The 16,473-nt window shown below is 44.1% G+C and overlaps 1 protein-coding gene across 11 annotated transcripts in view; it reads right to left on the bottom strand.

The window, feature by feature from the left end:
• tmem94 (transmembrane protein 94) overlaps positions 1 to 16,473 on the bottom strand; it is a 216,987-nt gene that overhangs the window by 82,022 nt on the left and 118,492 nt on the right. For all 11 annotated transcript variants that reach the window (XM_069929029.1, XM_069929023.1, XM_069929024.1 and 8 more), the window contains 4 exons: positions 6,455 to 6,590; positions 6,023 to 6,138; positions 5,459 to 5,558; positions 3,146 to 3,254 (listed from right to left, as the gene is read on the bottom strand). In XM_069929029.1, coding sequence (XP_069785130.1) covers positions 3,146 to 3,254; positions 5,459 to 5,558; positions 6,023 to 6,138; positions 6,455 to 6,590 — 461 coding nt within the window. The remainder of the gene's footprint in view (positions 1 to 3,145; positions 3,255 to 5,458; positions 5,559 to 6,022; positions 6,139 to 6,454; positions 6,591 to 16,473) is intronic.

Here is a 16,473-nt window from a genome sequence, read left to right as displayed (position 1 = left end):
ACACTTCTAAAACATAAAATATTTCCACTATTCCTACATCTAAAATTCCTTTAACCACAATAGTCCCTCCCCTCTCTGAGTTGCCCTTTGTCCCTTGTCGGGCAACCACATCTCCCCTCTCCATTTGGATTGCGAACCCGCTCCCAAACTTCAACTGATTTTGCACTGTTATTCTTCCCCACCCAGTCTCCTCCAGAAAAGATTTTAATCTTCACATATAACAAAGCTCACTCTCTTAATTCCTTCCTTACTTCCTTTCTTTCCCCTTCTTAGTTCTTACTTATACTTAATTCTTCTTTATATATAGTTTGTTGTCATTTTTGTTCTTGTTACATCTCTTCATCTATCTGTCTGTTTTGTAGGTGTTCTGCAAATTCTCGTGCTTTTTCCGGATCCGAGAACAGTTTGCTTTGCTTCCCCGGGATAACTATTTTAAACACCGCTGGATATTTTAACATAAATTCATAACCTTTTTTCCATAGGATTGATTTTGCTGCGTTAAACTCCTTCCTCTTCTTCAGGAGTTCAAAACTTATGTCTGGGTAGAAAACAAATTTTTGACCTTTGTATTCCAGTGGTTTTTTGTCTTCTCTTATTTTTTTCATTGCCTTCTCCAATATATTTTCTCTTGTCGTATATCTTAAGAATTTTACTAGAATGGATCTTGGCTTTTGTTGTGGCTGTGGTTTAGGGGCTAATGCTCTGTGTGTCCTTTCTATTTCCATTCCTTCCTGTAATTCTGGCATTCCTCGGACCCTGGGGATCCATTCTTTTAAAAATTCTTTCATATCTTTGCCTTCTTCATCTTCCTTAATCAATCTTTATATTGTTTCTCCTATTATAATTTTCCATTATATCTATCTTCAGAGCTAACAGCTCCTGTGTCTCTTTAACTTTTTTATCAGATTCTTCCAATTTCTTTTTTAAGTCATCTACCTCAATTTCTATGGCTGTTTCTCGTTCTTCCACCTTGTCTACTCTTTTTCCTATATCTGTCATGATCATCTCTAATCTATTCACTTTTTCTTCTGTACTTTTTAGTCTTTTTATTTCACTGAATTCTTGCATCTGCCATTCTTTTACTGTTTCCATATATTTAAAAAAAAATCCATGTACTTGCCCTTCCCTTCATCTTCCATTTCTCTATGTTCTTCTTCCTCTTCTTCTGAGTCCACTCCAGGATCTGTGTCCTTTACCTCTGTCTCTTCTGGTTTTCTTGTTGGGTTGTTTATTTTATTTTGTTGGGTATTTTTGTTCTTATTTTTATTAAAAGTGTCTTGATGTTGGTCTTCTTCCTCTGAGTTGGTCATCTGCTGTTTCTTTGATTTCCTATTTTTATTCTCTTCCTTCTTGTTCTCGTTATTTTCTATGTTTTCCTGTTGGGAGTCTTGCTGTCGGGTTATTCTTGTCTGTTCAAGCTGTGGAGATTCACTCTTCAGCTGGTCCCCCCTCCTGTCGGTGTTTTTGTCGCGTGCATCACACCTGCGTAAGGATTCACGCATGCGCAGTTGCGCACTTCTGTTTGGCTCCGTGAGTCATCTTTGTAGTCCTGCGCTCGGGGTTTCCACTGACCTCAGGGAGCCGGCTTCTCTCTCCATAGCGGGCCTCCTCGTACAGATTTGGCCTTCACCTTTCTCCTCCGACATCTTTCCTTCTTCTCCTCTTCCCATTGTTTTTGGTTTTTCTTTCTTTCCTGCCATTTTCTTCACACCTTTATTTTTAATTTGTTGTGGTTTCTGTGTTTGTGGCTTTGCTTTTTATTTACTTTTTTTTTTAAACTTTTCTGGAGAGGGTTGGTATTTTCTTATCATCACGTATTTTCTACTCCATCACGTGACTTCCCACAATGTTGATACATCTGTTCACCAAGATGTATCATTACACAGAATCAGCTCAGGTCTGTTCACAGCACTGCAGTTTTGAAATCAGATATTGTGCGGCCAAAAGTCAACGATGGCACATACCCTAGGCTGAGATTCCCCCTGGAATCATCTCACACATTGCTGGAGTTTCAGATGTGCCAACATTTGCACTAAACTAGAGCATATCTGACTTTTCGGTGCTCGGACCAATATTTCCCCAAAACAATAACTGAGGACTTGCTGCATGGAATATTCAATATCTGAAGGCGACATTTTAATTTCTTCACAAAAATCCAATTTGCTCAAGCTAATCCTGGAAAGTAGAGAACAATCCCCATGACCATTTTCACTTTTCTAAGTATTCTTGTATTCTTTTGCCCTTGCGAAAAAGAAAAGTTTTGTTAATTCCCCTTTAAATTCCGGACCCTTACTCAGGGCTGGCTCTCTGGTGCAGGAGCTACTGCGCCCAAGATCGGAATAAACTGCAGAAGGTAGTGAACGCAGCTCAAATCATCACACAAAACGTCCCTCTTCTCCATCTGCAACTCTAACAGTCATAGAAAAGTAGCCAAAGGCACCAAAAGACCCATCTCTCTCCAAGCTCACTCTCTTCCCATTGGGAATGTTTGAGAGTGTGAAATTATACATGAACAGATTTACAGAGTTTCTTACCCCAGCCATGAAGCTGAATGAACAGTGCTTTCACGCTGTGCTTGCTATGTATGAACTGAACATTTCACTGTAACACTGTACTCTAAAATTGTGCCTTTTCTCTTCTTCGTACTGTTAGGTCTGCTTTGTTCATGAATGAGTGAGTCAGACACCAGTCTGAGTCGAAATCAAGGTTCTTTATTGCCGGATTGTAACACTTGCAACTAACAGTGTTAGTTGGAGAAGGCACATTCTGCCATTATCAGCAAGTGGTGTTTTTTTATACCTCAGGATACGTACTTAGTAAATGATCGTACCATGACATTGTCCAATGAATAAACTGTTGCTATCCTTCTCTGCTAGCTTCCTGCACATCAATTTGTCATCCCCACTCTTATCTTGAGAGTACAAGGTCACAACTGCATCTTGTTACGGCCCAGCACTGGGTGACTCCTTCTTCATTCCCAGCTCATGATGTTTTTACCTAACAAGTTACAGCTTTAAGTACATTAGGGGACGACTTGCTTAACTTGCTCCTGAAACAAGCCTTTTTCCAATGAAAATGCGACAATAAATGAATGAGGTTTGAGCAAACTCCGGTTTACAAACTGTACCAAATGCATGGTCCTCACCCAATGTCACTCTGCAGGAACAGACAGTTGTTTCTGAAGTTGGCAGAGCTTCCCAGGCAGCAGATCACCTCCCCATACTCCTGCATGATCTTCATCATCTCACACATTGCTGGAAAAGAGAGAGAGAGAGAGAGAGAGAGAAAGCAGCTTGTGTGCAAAAACAAAACCTTGGACATTATGCAACACGAGTTCCCTAAATGCTGCCAACTGCAATGCAATCAAACCGCTTGCACTCACTCGCAACACTTACAAATTTTCCCCACAACTTCCAAATCCATTCTTTGCTGGAAAACTTTTAAGCATTTAAAGCTTTCCATTTCCTTCCACTCCCATTAACCATGAGTCTTGCTCTTCTGCTTTTGACCTTTCACCAGAGCTTTTTCACCAATACAGTATATTGAAAAAAAGTCAAATGACTTTTGTGAAGTTTAGGGAAGAAAACGCAAGTGTAATGGTCTGCCCAGTCAAAGCTTCTTCTGTACCACTGAATAGAATCATACTTTGAACTATCTTTTCTTTGGCTTGGCTTCGCGGACGAAGATTTATGGAGGGGGTAAAAAGTCCACGTCAGCTGCAGGCTCGTTTGTGGCTGACAAGTCCGATGCGGGACAGGCAGACACGATTGCAGCGGTTGCAGGGGAAAATTGGTTGGTTGGGGTTGGGTGTTGGGTTTTTCCTCCTTTGCCTTTTGTCAGTGAGGTGGGCTCTGCGGTCTTCTTCAAAGGAGGTTGCTGCCCGCCAAACTGTGAGGCGCCAAGATGCACGGTTTGAGGCGTTATCAGCCCACTGGCGGTGGTCAATGTGGCAGGAACCAAGAGATTTCTTTAGGCAGTCCTTGTACCTTTTCTTTGGTGCACCTCTGTCACGGTGGCCAGTGGAGAGCTCGCCATATAACAAACTATAGTATGTTTCTGATTAACCGAAAAACGGTCAACCGAAATTCCGAATATCCAAAAGTTTTTTCAGGTAAGATATGATGTCACAATTTGAAAAAAAGTTGAAAAAATTTACCCATCATGCTCAAGTGGGTCCGCAGGGAATCAAGTTTACAAAGGAGATATTTGTCCACAAGTTACACATTGAAGGAAAGGATAGCACGATGATTATTTATTTATAAATTGTCATCTTACTTTGTCATGCGTTACTGTAACTTTGTGATAAATTGCATTGTAACATTCTCAGAATTTGAATTGAATACTGCACTCTCTCCCCACTTACCCCTGCCATACTCTCCTCGCTCTTACTCCTCTCGCTCGCCCGCCAGAGCTGCGGTCCCGCTCTCTCCCCACTCTTGGTCACCCCGCTCTCCCGCCTGAGTCACGCCACCACATTCTCACCCAAGCCATACCACCACATTCTCCCCCAAGCCACACCACCTTACTTTCTCCCCGCTTACCCGAGCCGTGCTGCCGCATTCTATCCCCACTCTCCCGAGCCGCCACAATCTCTCCCCACTCACTTGCCCACGCTGCTGCTCTCTCCCCGCTCGCCAGCCCACGCCGCTGCTCTCTCCCCTCTCGCCTGCCCACACCGCCGCCCTCCCCTCGCCCACCCATGCTGCCGCTCTCTCTCCACTCACCTGCCCGAGCCACTGCTCTCCCCTCTCTCCCGAGCCGCTGCTCTCCCCTCTCTCCCAAGCCACGCTCTCTCCCAAGCCACGCTCTCTCCCAAGCCACGCTCTCTCCCTGCTCGCCCAAACCGCTCCCTCTGTCAAATACCCTTTTCAGTGGGGTCACTGCAATTCTGGTGGAGGGATAATCCCCGTGCAATCTCCTACCACTTATAAGTGAGCTGAGTCCTTGGGCAAGCGGGCAAGATTGGTGATAGCGGTGGGGAGATGTCAGGGATCGGCAACAACCGACACGAGTATTCTCCTGATGCTACTGGGCAGCTTTAGAGAAAATTTGCAAATATCCGAAAAATTCACTTAACCGAGATAGGCCCGGTCCCAAGCATTTTGGACAATCGCAAACATACTGTACTTCCCATGTTAGATTAGGTAACTCTAATGTTGTTTGGAAAACAAATAGTGGGATATCTAGGATTGATGAGTCTGAAAACACAGCTATCTGAATGATTTAGTGACCTGATAATGGTTCTTAAAATGTTATTCCTCAAATTTTATAAAAACTACAATTCAATCTACACAACCATCCTTAAGATCATTCATCTTTGATCATTACAACTCATTATGAATAAAAAAAATTTTGCCCTCGATTTTTATTTAAGTCAGCACCCTTTGGTAACCCTTTTGGATATTAAAGACGTCAACATATGACTACGGCTACAAATACATAGCAGATGGTCACTTACTATCCTGAGTGCAGTCGGTGAACAGTGGGACCAGTAAAGGGACATTATCAATGTTCTGAAGATGTGGTCGCACTTGGTGGATTCCCCGAGGCAGCTTAGCCTAAAAGTAAGGTAATGTTTCACTTACCACAAAAGAACAAAATGAATTGCATCTAATAATGCTGTCTGCAGCTGTACTAACAGCAATCATGTTCAGAATGATGGGTAAACAATAAAGCCTTCAATTTCCTGCTAACATTAAACTTGGCTGGCTAGTTCTTTGGTGGAAGTTTTACTCCTATGAAGGCATGTTTGCTGTCGTTGCTAAAACTGTGCCGTGCAAATTGCTTGAACATTTTTTAATTGGATTCAAATCTCACAATGATCAAGATGCATTAGAAGATTTCCAAAGATCCAATAGATGAAATGTTGCAGGTTAATCATTAATGACCATTTCATGAAAATGTGAAAACACTTTCTGCATTTGTTCCAACCATTCACTCTACAACAAAGGATTCGGTGCAAATCTTCGTATCATAGACTGATCACGTTCAACACTTTTCCACTACTATACCTTCATCTTACCCTGTTGTGATCTTCCAGAAAGCTGGGCACATCACTGTCCGTTGGCTGAAAACTAATGAGATCAGAGTGTCTTTCTTCTTCCATTAACAATGCTCCCTCTGCATCATCCTTCGAATCTGTGCATTTAAAAAGCTATCATAAGATTCAGTGGGTTCAACTGGCTCTACAATGCTCCCAGCATGTTCTGAGCAGCCTGTATACTGTCTTCTTCATCCAATACAAAAAGAAATGTGCTGGGTCCAGGCAGATCAGCCCCATCACATTTAAGGCCAGAATTTAATAATGTCAAATGGGATTGGAGATGGGGCATATGTGTGTGTCTGTGTACAATAAATTATACGCGGGTGTAGCTTGTAGATCAGATCTTCTAGTGGATATCATCTCCTGTACACATGACACTCATTCAGTGGAAAGTATTAAAAGGTTCCCTACCCTGAAGGTCATCATGCAGAGAACCAGTGTGGCTTGGGCTGGACTGTGGAATTTCAGAAGCAGAGCCTCCACCGTACGGCAGCAAAGAGATGTGACAGTTCCAGCCTGTTTCCAATCCCATCTTTTCTGCAAATACCTGGACAAAAGGAGACATTATTAGAAGCAAAGCAAGTGTCCAGCTGGATTCTTTAACACCAGAAGAGACTTTCCAGGGGAAGCACAGTTTAAGACAAAATTACGTTGAGTCATCATAGAATCACAGAAACAGGCCCCTTCGGCCATTCTAATTTGTGCTGAACCATTTTTTTTTGCCTAGCGACCTGCACCCAGTCCAAAGCCCTCCATACCTCCCCCATCCATGTACCTGACCAAATTCTTCTTAATTGTTAATATTGAGCACACATGCACCTGGCCTCACTTCACACTACCACCACTCTCTGTGTGAAGTTCTCCCTCATGTTCCCCCTAAACTTTTCCCTTCACCCATGTCCTTTAATTTGTATCTCACCTAGCCACTGTGGTAAAAAGCTATCGACATTTACTCTGTCTATACCCCTCATAATTTTAAATACCTCTATCAAATCTCCCCTCATTCTTCTACACTCCAGGGAATAAAGTCCTAACCTGTTTAATCTTTCCCTGTAACTCAGTTCCTAAAGTCCAGACAACATCCTAGTAAATCTTCCCTCCACTCTTTCTGTCTTATCGATAGACCAAAACTGTACACGATACTCCAAATTTGGCCTCACCAATGTCTTATACAACTTTTCAATAACATCCTAACTCCAATATGAAGGCCTGTATGCCAACAGATCTCCTTACAACCTTATCCACCTATAACACCACTTTCAGGGAATTATGTATCGGTATTCCCTGATTACTGTTTTACTGCACTTCTGTGTCCTACCATTTACCATGTATGTCCTTCCAAAATGCAACACCTCACACTTGTCTGCATTAAATTTCATTTTGCCATTTTTCCAGCTGCTCTTCTGAAAGCTTTGAAAACCTTCTTCGCTGACAACAAAGCCTCAATCTTAGTTTTGTACATAGTAGATGGCATTTGACAAACAGAATTTTTCGAGGAGGTTACTAAGAAGGTGGATGAGGGGAAGGCTGTGGACTTTAGTAAGGCCTTTGACAAGGTTCTGCATATAAGGTTAGTTAGGAAGGTTCAAGCATTAGGTATTAATGTTGAAGCAGTGAAATGGATTCAACAATAGTCGGATGGAAGATACCAGAGAGTAGTGGTGGAAAATGGTTTGTCAAATTGGAGGCCAGTGACTAGTGGAGTGACACTGTTGTTTGTCTAGATGATAGGGTGCAAATTGGACTAATAAGTATGCAGGTGATACAAAGATTGGTGGTGTTGTGGACAGTGAAGAAGGTTATCAAAGCTTGCAGATATAGGAGAGTTAGAAGAGTGGGCTGAAAGATGGACTTTAATACTGATAAATGTGAAGTACTACATTTTGGTAGGAATAATCGGCAAAGGTCATACACATTAAATGGTAGACATTTGAGGAATGCAGTAGAACAAAGGGATTTAGGGATTCTGGTACATAAACCCATGAAAATATAGTCACATGTAGATTGGGTGGTGAAGAAAGCATTTGGTATGTTGGCCTTCATAAATCAGAGTATTGAATACAGGAGTTGAGATGTCATGTTAACGTTATATAAGGCATTGGTGAGGCCAAATCTGGAATACTCTGGAGCAAAGAAATTGAGGGGTGATTTGATAGAGGTATTTAAAATTATGAGGGAGACAGACAAAGTCAATGTGGACAGGCTTTTTCCATTGAGAGTGGGGGAGATTCAAACAAGAGTACATGGATTGAGATCGAAGGGAGAAAAGTTTTGGGGAAATATGAGGGGTAATTTCTTCACTCAGAAGGTGGTGGAGCGTGGAACGAGGCGAAGTGGTGGATGCTAGTTCGATTTTAATATTTAAGGAAAAGTTGGATAAGTATATAGACGAGAGAGGTGTGGAGGGTTACGGTGCGTGTCAATGGGACTAGGTGGGAGAAGGTGTTCCGCATGGACTAGAAGGGCTGAACCGGCCTGTGTCTGTACTGTAATTGTTATATAGTGTCATCTGCAAATTTGTGATCCAATTTACCACATTATCATCCAGATCATTGATAAAGATGACAAACAACAATAGTCCCAGCACTGATCGCTGAGGCACACCACTTGTCACAGGCCTCCAGTTTGAGAAGCAATCATCCACTACTACTCTCTAGCTTCTCCTGTCCAGTCATTACTGAATCCAGTTCACTATTCACCTCCAATGTGGGACCTTATTAAAGGCCTTGTCAAAGTTCATGAAAACAACATCCACACCCTTTCCTTCATCAACTTTTCTGGTAACCTTCATGAAAAACTATTAGTTTAACACTACCTACCATGCCAAAGCCAAGTTGACTTCCCATAATCACTTTCTAGCTATCCAAATAATTGTCTATCTAATCTCTTACACCTTCCAATTTACATACTACTGACATCAGGCTCAATAATAATTTCAAGGGTTACTTATGGAGTTTTTTTTAAAACAACATGAGCTACCCTCCAATATTGTTCCTTACTTGCCTTTTGCTCTTAATATATCTGTAGAAACCCTAAGGATGTTTCTTCACATTGTCTGCCAAAGCAATCTCATGTCTTTTAGCCTTCCTGATTTCCTTAAGTTTTTCTTGCATTTTTTATACTCCTCAAGTACCTCATTTGTTCCACGTTGCCTTTACCTGTTGTACACCTCTCTTCTGAACCAGATCCCCAATATCCCTCGAAAAACAAGGTCCCCTATACCTTCTAACCTTGCCTTTGATCCTGACAGTAACATACAAACTCTGTACTCTCAAAATTTCACATTTGAAGGTTCTCCACTTACCTCGCACATCCTTGCCTGAAAACAACTTATCCCATTCCATGCATTTAAGATCCTTTCTCATTTTCTCAAAATTGGCCTTTCTCTAGTTTAGAATCTCAACCCGAGGCCCAGACCTATCCTTCTCCATCATTCTTTGGCTTGGCTTCGCGGACGAAGATTTATGGCATTATGATCAGTGGATCCAAAAGGTTCCCCTACGCATACTTCTATCACCTATACTGTCTCGTTCCCTAATCGGAGATCCAATATTGCACTCTCTCTAGTTGGTTTCTCTATATATCGATTTAGAAAACTTTCCTGAACACATCTGACAAACTTCAAGCCACCCAGCCCGTTTACAGTATGGAAGTCCCACTCAATATGTGGAAAATTAAAATCCCCTACTATCACAACCCTGCAGCTGTCTGCTACCTCTCTACAGATTTGCTCCTCCAATTCTTGTTGACTGTTGGGTGGTCTATAATACAACCCGAAGAGTGTGGTCATACCTTTCCTGTTTCTCACCTCCACCCATATAATCTCAGTAGACGAGCCCTCTGGTCTGTCCTGTCTGAGCACAACTGTGATATTTTCCCTGATGTGAAATGCCACTCCTCCCCCATTCTATCGTGTCTAAAGCAACGGAAACACAGAACATTGAGATGCCAATCCTATCCCCTTCTGCAACCAAGTTTCACTAATGGCCACAATGTCGTAATTCCATGTCCAATCTACACTCTAAGCTTGTCTGACTTTCCTACAATACTGTGATAATTCCTACAATACTACAATACATTGAAATAGATGCACTTTAGAAAATTTCCACCACGTACAACCCAATAACATCTAAAGGTGCATGCAATTTTCACGTCATCGTTTCCCTCCACCACTCGTCTATTTGATCTGGCACTGTGGTTCCCATCCCCCGGAAATCTAGTTTAAAGCCACCAGAGCAGCATTAGCAAAACTATCAAGCATATTAGTTCCTTCAGTTCAGATGTTACCAGTCCCGTTGGAATAGGTCCCACATTCCCTGGAAGAGCCCAATAGAACAGAGAATATAGAATGCTGCAGTACAGGCCCTTCAGCCCTTGGTGTTGTGCAGATGCATATATTCCTTAAAAAAACCTATTAAACTCTCCCTACCCCATAACCCTCTATGTTTCTTTCATCCATGTGCCTATCTAAGAGTCTCTTAAATGCCCCGTATGTTTCAGACTCCACCACCACTCCTGGCAAAGCTTTCCAGACCTCTACAACTCTGTGTAAAAAAAGCTTACTCCTGATGTCTCCCATAAACTTCCCTCCTTTAACTTTGTAGACATGTCCTCTGGTGTTTGCTATTCCTGCCCTGGGAAACAAGCCCTGACTGTCCAACCTATCTCTGCATCTTATAATCCTGCAGAACTCTAATAGTCTCCTTCTCTCCAAAGAGAAAAATCCCATTTCTTCTAACCTTGCCTTAGAAGACTCGTTTTCCAATCCAGGTAATACCCTGGTAAATGTCCCCCTCTCCATAGCTTCCACATCCTTCCTCTAATGAGGTAGCCAGAACTCAATACTCCATGTGTGGTCTCATCAGAGATTTGTAGAGTTGCAACACGACCTCTCTACTCCTGAACTTAATCCCCCCCCCCCCGATAATGAAGCCCAGCATCCCATAGGCCTTCTTAACCATCTTATCAATGTCGGCAACCTTGAGTGATGCATGGACTTGGACCCCAAGGTCCCTCTATTCATCCACACTCTTAAGTAACCAACCATTAGCCCTGTTGACACCGTGGATAAGTGAAGAAACACACAAATGGAGAAACTCAACCTCAACAGGTCAGATAGGGCCTTTATGTAGCAATGGTAAAGATACATCACCAATATTTTGGGCTTGAGCCCTTCAAGGTGTGGGGAAATATGACAGATGTCTGAACAAAAAGGGGGAAGGGGGAGCGGGGATGGTGAGGGTGGGAGATGATAGATTGAGGGGGGAGGGGGACTGCAGGAAGGTGGGGGGAGGAGTCTAGGCTAGGTGGAGAGAGAAAGGAAGTAAGAACTGGAATAACTAAAGGGGAGGGGGGAAAAAGGCAAGCTGATTAGTGGAATGCAGTGGGGTTGGAGGGGGCCTCGACAAAAATTTGGTGTTCCTCCAATCTGCGTGTGGTCAGGGTGGGGTCGTGTGAAAGGCCATGGGCAGACATGTGAGTTTGAGAGTGTGACTCAGAATTTAAATGGTTGGCGACAGGGAGGTCGCTGTTGCAGATGGAGAGGAAGTGCTGGGCAAAGTGATCTCCTAATCCACAACCTGTCTCTCTGATGTAGAGAAGGCCACAGAGGGGGCACCGGATGCAATAAATGAGTTCTTTGGAGGTACAGTTGAAGTGTTGTTTCACCTGAATGGTCTGTTTGGGACTTCGGACTGTGGTGAGGGAGGAGGTGTGGATGCATGTATTATGGGGAGGGAAGAATGTACAAGGGAGTCACGGAGGGAGCGGTCGCTATGGAAGGCTGAGGGGAGGAGAAGGAAAAATGTATCTGGTAGTGGGGTCACTGTCTCCAACACTTTCTATCACCTCAACGACTCTGGGAACCTCCTCCTCACGGCCTCTCAACCTCATGTTCTCCCATCCTCACACCGCCTGTTTCTACCTTCTACCCAAGATGCATTAGGCTAACCATCCGGGTAGACCTATTATCTCTGCTTGCTCTTACCCCACGGAACCAGTTGCATCCTACCTAGACTCCATCTTTTCTCCCCTAGTTCAATCCCTCCCCACCTACATCTGTGACACCGCACACACCCTCCACCTCCTCCAAGACTTCAAATTCCCTGAACTGGACCGCTTCATTTTCACAATGGATGTTTGCATATCCATTCCCCACACAGAAGGCCTCAAAGCACTTCGCCTTTTCCTGGACCTCAGACCTGAGCAGTCACCTCCCACCATCACCCTTCTCCATCTGGCAGAACTTGTCTTCACCCGTAACAATTTTTCCTTTAACTCATCCCACTACCTCCAGATTAAAGGAGTAGCCATGGGTACCTATATGGGACCAAGATATGCCTGCCTGTTTGTGGGTTTTGTGGAGCAAAACATGCTCCAAGTCTAAACAGGCAAGACCCCCACCCCCCCCCCCCGCCCCCTAACTCTTCCTCTGCCGGTACATCATTGACTACAATATCAGGGTGGCCTCATGCACCCACGTTGAGCTTGTCAATTTCATCGCCATTTTCCAACTTGACCTCAAACTCCCCTGGTCCATCTCCGATCAAGGTCTCCCCTTTCTTGATCTCACTGTCTCCATTTCAGGAGACAGACTCATCACTGGCATTTATTACAAACCCTCTCACTCCCACAACTACCTGGACATGTTCTGTCCCCTGCAAGGACTCCATCCTCTTCTCTCCATTTCTCCATCTGTCGCATCTGCTCCCAAGATGAGGTCTTCCAGTCCAGAGCCTCTGAAATGTCTGCCTTCTTCCACAAACGTGGCTTCCCCTCCACCACTATTACCTCGATCCTCACCCGCATCTCCTCCATTCCCCGCTCATCTGCCCTAGCCCCCCCCCACCTGTAGAAACATTAAACTCAGAATCCTGCTCATCCTCACCTACCACCCCACCAGCCTCCACATCCAACACACTTCTGGTACTTACTACAGGACCCCACCACCAGACACTTTTTCCTTCTCCTCCCCTCTCAGCCTTTCATAGGGTCCACTCCCTCAATTACTCCCTCCCCACCCGTCGCCTCCCCCGCCACCTTCCACTGTGGTCGTAGGAGGTGTAATACCTCCACCCACACCTCACCACAGTCTGAGGACCCAAACAGACCTTTCAGGTGAAGCAACACTTCACCTGCACCTCCAAAGAACTAATTTACTGCATCTGGTGCCCTTCTGTGGCCTTCTCTACACTGGAGAGTCCGGTCACGGAGTAGGAGATTGCTTCGCCCAGCACCTCCTCTCCATCCGCAACAAAAACGACCTCCCTGTCGCCAACCATTTCAATTCTGAGTCACACTCTCAAGCTCACATGGCTGTCCCTGGCCTTTCACACTACCCCACCCTAACCACCCACAGATTGGAGAAACACCATCTCATTTTATGTCTGGGCCCCCTCCAACCCCAGGGCATGGACATTTGAGTTACTCCATTCCACTAATCAGCTTGCCTTTTTCCCCCTCCCCCTTCCAGTTACTCCAGTTCCTACTTCCTTTCTCTCTCCACCTAGCCTAGACCCCTCCTCCCACCCTTCCTGTGGTTCCCCCTTCCCCCCCCACTCCACCTATCATCTCCCACCCTCACCAGCCCCCCACCCCCTTTTGTTCAGTTATCTCTCGTCTCCCCACATCTTGATGAAGGGCTCAAGCCCGAAACATTAGTGATGTATCTTTACCTTTGCTACATAAAGGCACTGTTTGACTTGCTGAGTTTCTCTAGCATTTGTATGCTTTTTCAACCATTAACCCTGTACTCAGTCTTCTGGTTTGTCCTTCCAATGATCCAGAAACCTGAAGCCCTCCCTCCTGCAGTATGTCTTTAGCCACGTATTAAACTGCATTATCCTTCTATTTCTAACCTCACTAGCACATGGCATGCATAGCAATCCTGAGATCACAACCCTGGAGGTTCTGTCCTTCAAACCATCCTTGCAGGACTTCCTCACCTTTCATACCCACATCATTGGTCCCTATATGGACCATGACATTTGGCTGCTCAGATGCCGTGAACGTGATCTGAGATATCTCATACTCTGGCAACATACAAGATCCTTCCCTCGAACATTGGAATCCCCATCACTACAGTTCACCTCTTCTCCTCCCTTCCCTGCTTAGCCATGGGACCAGACTCCGTGCCTCCCAAGAATATCAAAAATGGTACATTTGTTATTGAGGGGAATGGCCAGAGGGGTGCCCAGCCCTGCCTGCCTGTTCTTTTTCTTTCCTACCACCTTTCCACCCTCCTCCTGCCTCCTACGTGCAATAGTGTCCCTGCATCTCCTGTCGATCACCCACCCCCTCTGCCTCCCCAACAATCCAGAGTAATCCAACTACAGCTCCAATTCCTGAACTCAGCTTGTTAGGAGCTGCAGCTGGATGGATTTCTCACAGATGAAGTTGTCAGGGATACTGCTGGCTTCCTTGACAAGCAACATTCTGCAAGAGGAGCATTCCCCTGCCTTGGCTGCCATACCCAGTTTATGACTAGAAGCAAAAAATATATCTAAAACCTGCCCTTACCTGCTGAATCTTTTTGTTCCTTGAAAGGGGCCCTTCATGTGCAAGATATTCTCCCCTCTTACCTTGCCTCACAAACAAAACATAGATGGAGGTTCACACATACGTGGTTACCTAAAGGTAAGCCATGCATTTGTGAATTTCATAATTGGACACAACGCCGTTACTGTGTCAGTGACGGGGTTCAAATTCGCACCACCTGCAAGGAGTTTGTACATTCTTCCTCGTGGCTGAGTGGGTTCCCTCCCCCGGGGTTGTAGGTTAATTGGGCGACATGGGTTTGTGGGCTGAAAGGCCCTGTTACCATGCTGTATGTCTAAATTTAACATTTGTAATTTTAAAATTTAAATAAATATAAAATTTTAAATTAGACAGTTGTCAAATTACATACAGCTGAATTTTTTTTAAAAAAAAATGAAGCATTGGATATTTTTGATGTGAGGAAACTAAAATTAAGGCAGGAAACCCAGAAATTTCTTTTATCTGGGATTTATCCTGATAACAAGGAACAACCTTAGGATTGAAGGGTGTCTGCATCGAATAGAAATGCGTAGGAAATTCTTCAGCCAGAGGATGGTAATTCTTTATGATTGTGGAAGCCAGGTCATTCATTCCTTGTATTGATTAGCCAGGGCATCTAAGACCAGGTTGAGGGGCTGAGTGGGAAATGATTAAGTGGTGGGGCAGAGTTGATGGGCTGAACAGCCTATTTCTGCTCCTATGTCTTATGATCTTTTATTTGAACAAAGAGCAATCACTTCACATTGCAAATTATGGAGCAAAAATAATCAGCAAAAATGATTAAAATCTTCTTGCAATGTAGCTTTTCTCTCTCAAATCACCGGGATGGAAAAGGATAAATGTGACATTAAACGGGGAGCATTGATTTTGCTTGTTGGATTTAGAGTTGTTTCACCTGGAGAAGAATTTGCAAGTAATGCTCACAAGAGAAAACTGCTGTTTTTATTTTCGGTTATGGGGGTTGTAGGTTAAGAATTTTTTTCCAAAAGCCTTGGCAAGTTAAAAGTGTAATTTCCAGATGGGGCAACAATGCAGCCACAATGCACAGGTGGAGTTAAAAGTTTACTGTGGTGGGTAAGAGTGACAATCTAACAGACAAGATTCTCATGTCTCGGCACTACACATGTCAACCAAGAAGTCCTCCAAAATCATGACCTGCCTGTGGGTGATAAGTCAGAGACAAATCATTCACAAAAAGACACTCAGTCTCTGAGCTGGTTGAATTTGAATTTTATATGATTAATCCAGTTCAGTTTCCAATTAAAGGTGATGGCCTCAAGGGTGGAGGACCTGGCGTTGATGAGGTCATTGAATGTCAAGGGAAGCTGGGTGGATTCTCTTGTTAGACCATGCCATATCCAGTTCTGGACTGATAGATGGTGTTACACTCCTCCAACAAAAGTGCTAGGCAATGGTAATATCCAACAAGAGAAAATCAAGCCATCACCCTCTGACATGTAATGGCATTCTACTCATTGACTCCTTGTCTACCAACATTCTAGAGGTTACCAGTGACCACGAACTGAACAGGAGTAGCACACATGCAACAATGTGGCAACGAAAGCAGGTCAGAGGTGAGGAATCCACACAAATGACTCACCTTCAAAATCCCCAAAGCCTGTTACCATCTGCAAGGCTCAAGTCAGAAATGTAATGGAATACCTTTCACCTGCCTGGATGAGGGCAGCTTCAATCACTTGCAAGAAGTTTGATACCTTTACAGGACAGGGCAGTCTGCTTGATAGGCACAGGAGCAGATCCTCGTACTATGTGCAGGATATAGTGGAGTAACTAACTCATCAGGATTCCTTGCTGGAATCCCTCCACCACTCCTCCACCTGGATCAGCAAGGTCAACTGCAGCAAAGGCATGGCTAACACCACCACCTACCTGGA

The sequence above is a fragment of the Narcine bancroftii genome, chromosome 3, assembly GCF_036971445.1.
Source record: "Narcine bancroftii isolate sNarBan1 chromosome 3, sNarBan1.hap1, whole genome shotgun sequence".
NCBI lineage: Eukaryota > Metazoa > Chordata > Chondrichthyes > Torpediniformes > Narcinidae > Narcine > Narcine bancroftii.
Note: the sequence above shows the minus strand (reverse complement) of the source record. Positions and strands in the feature narration are given on the sequence as shown.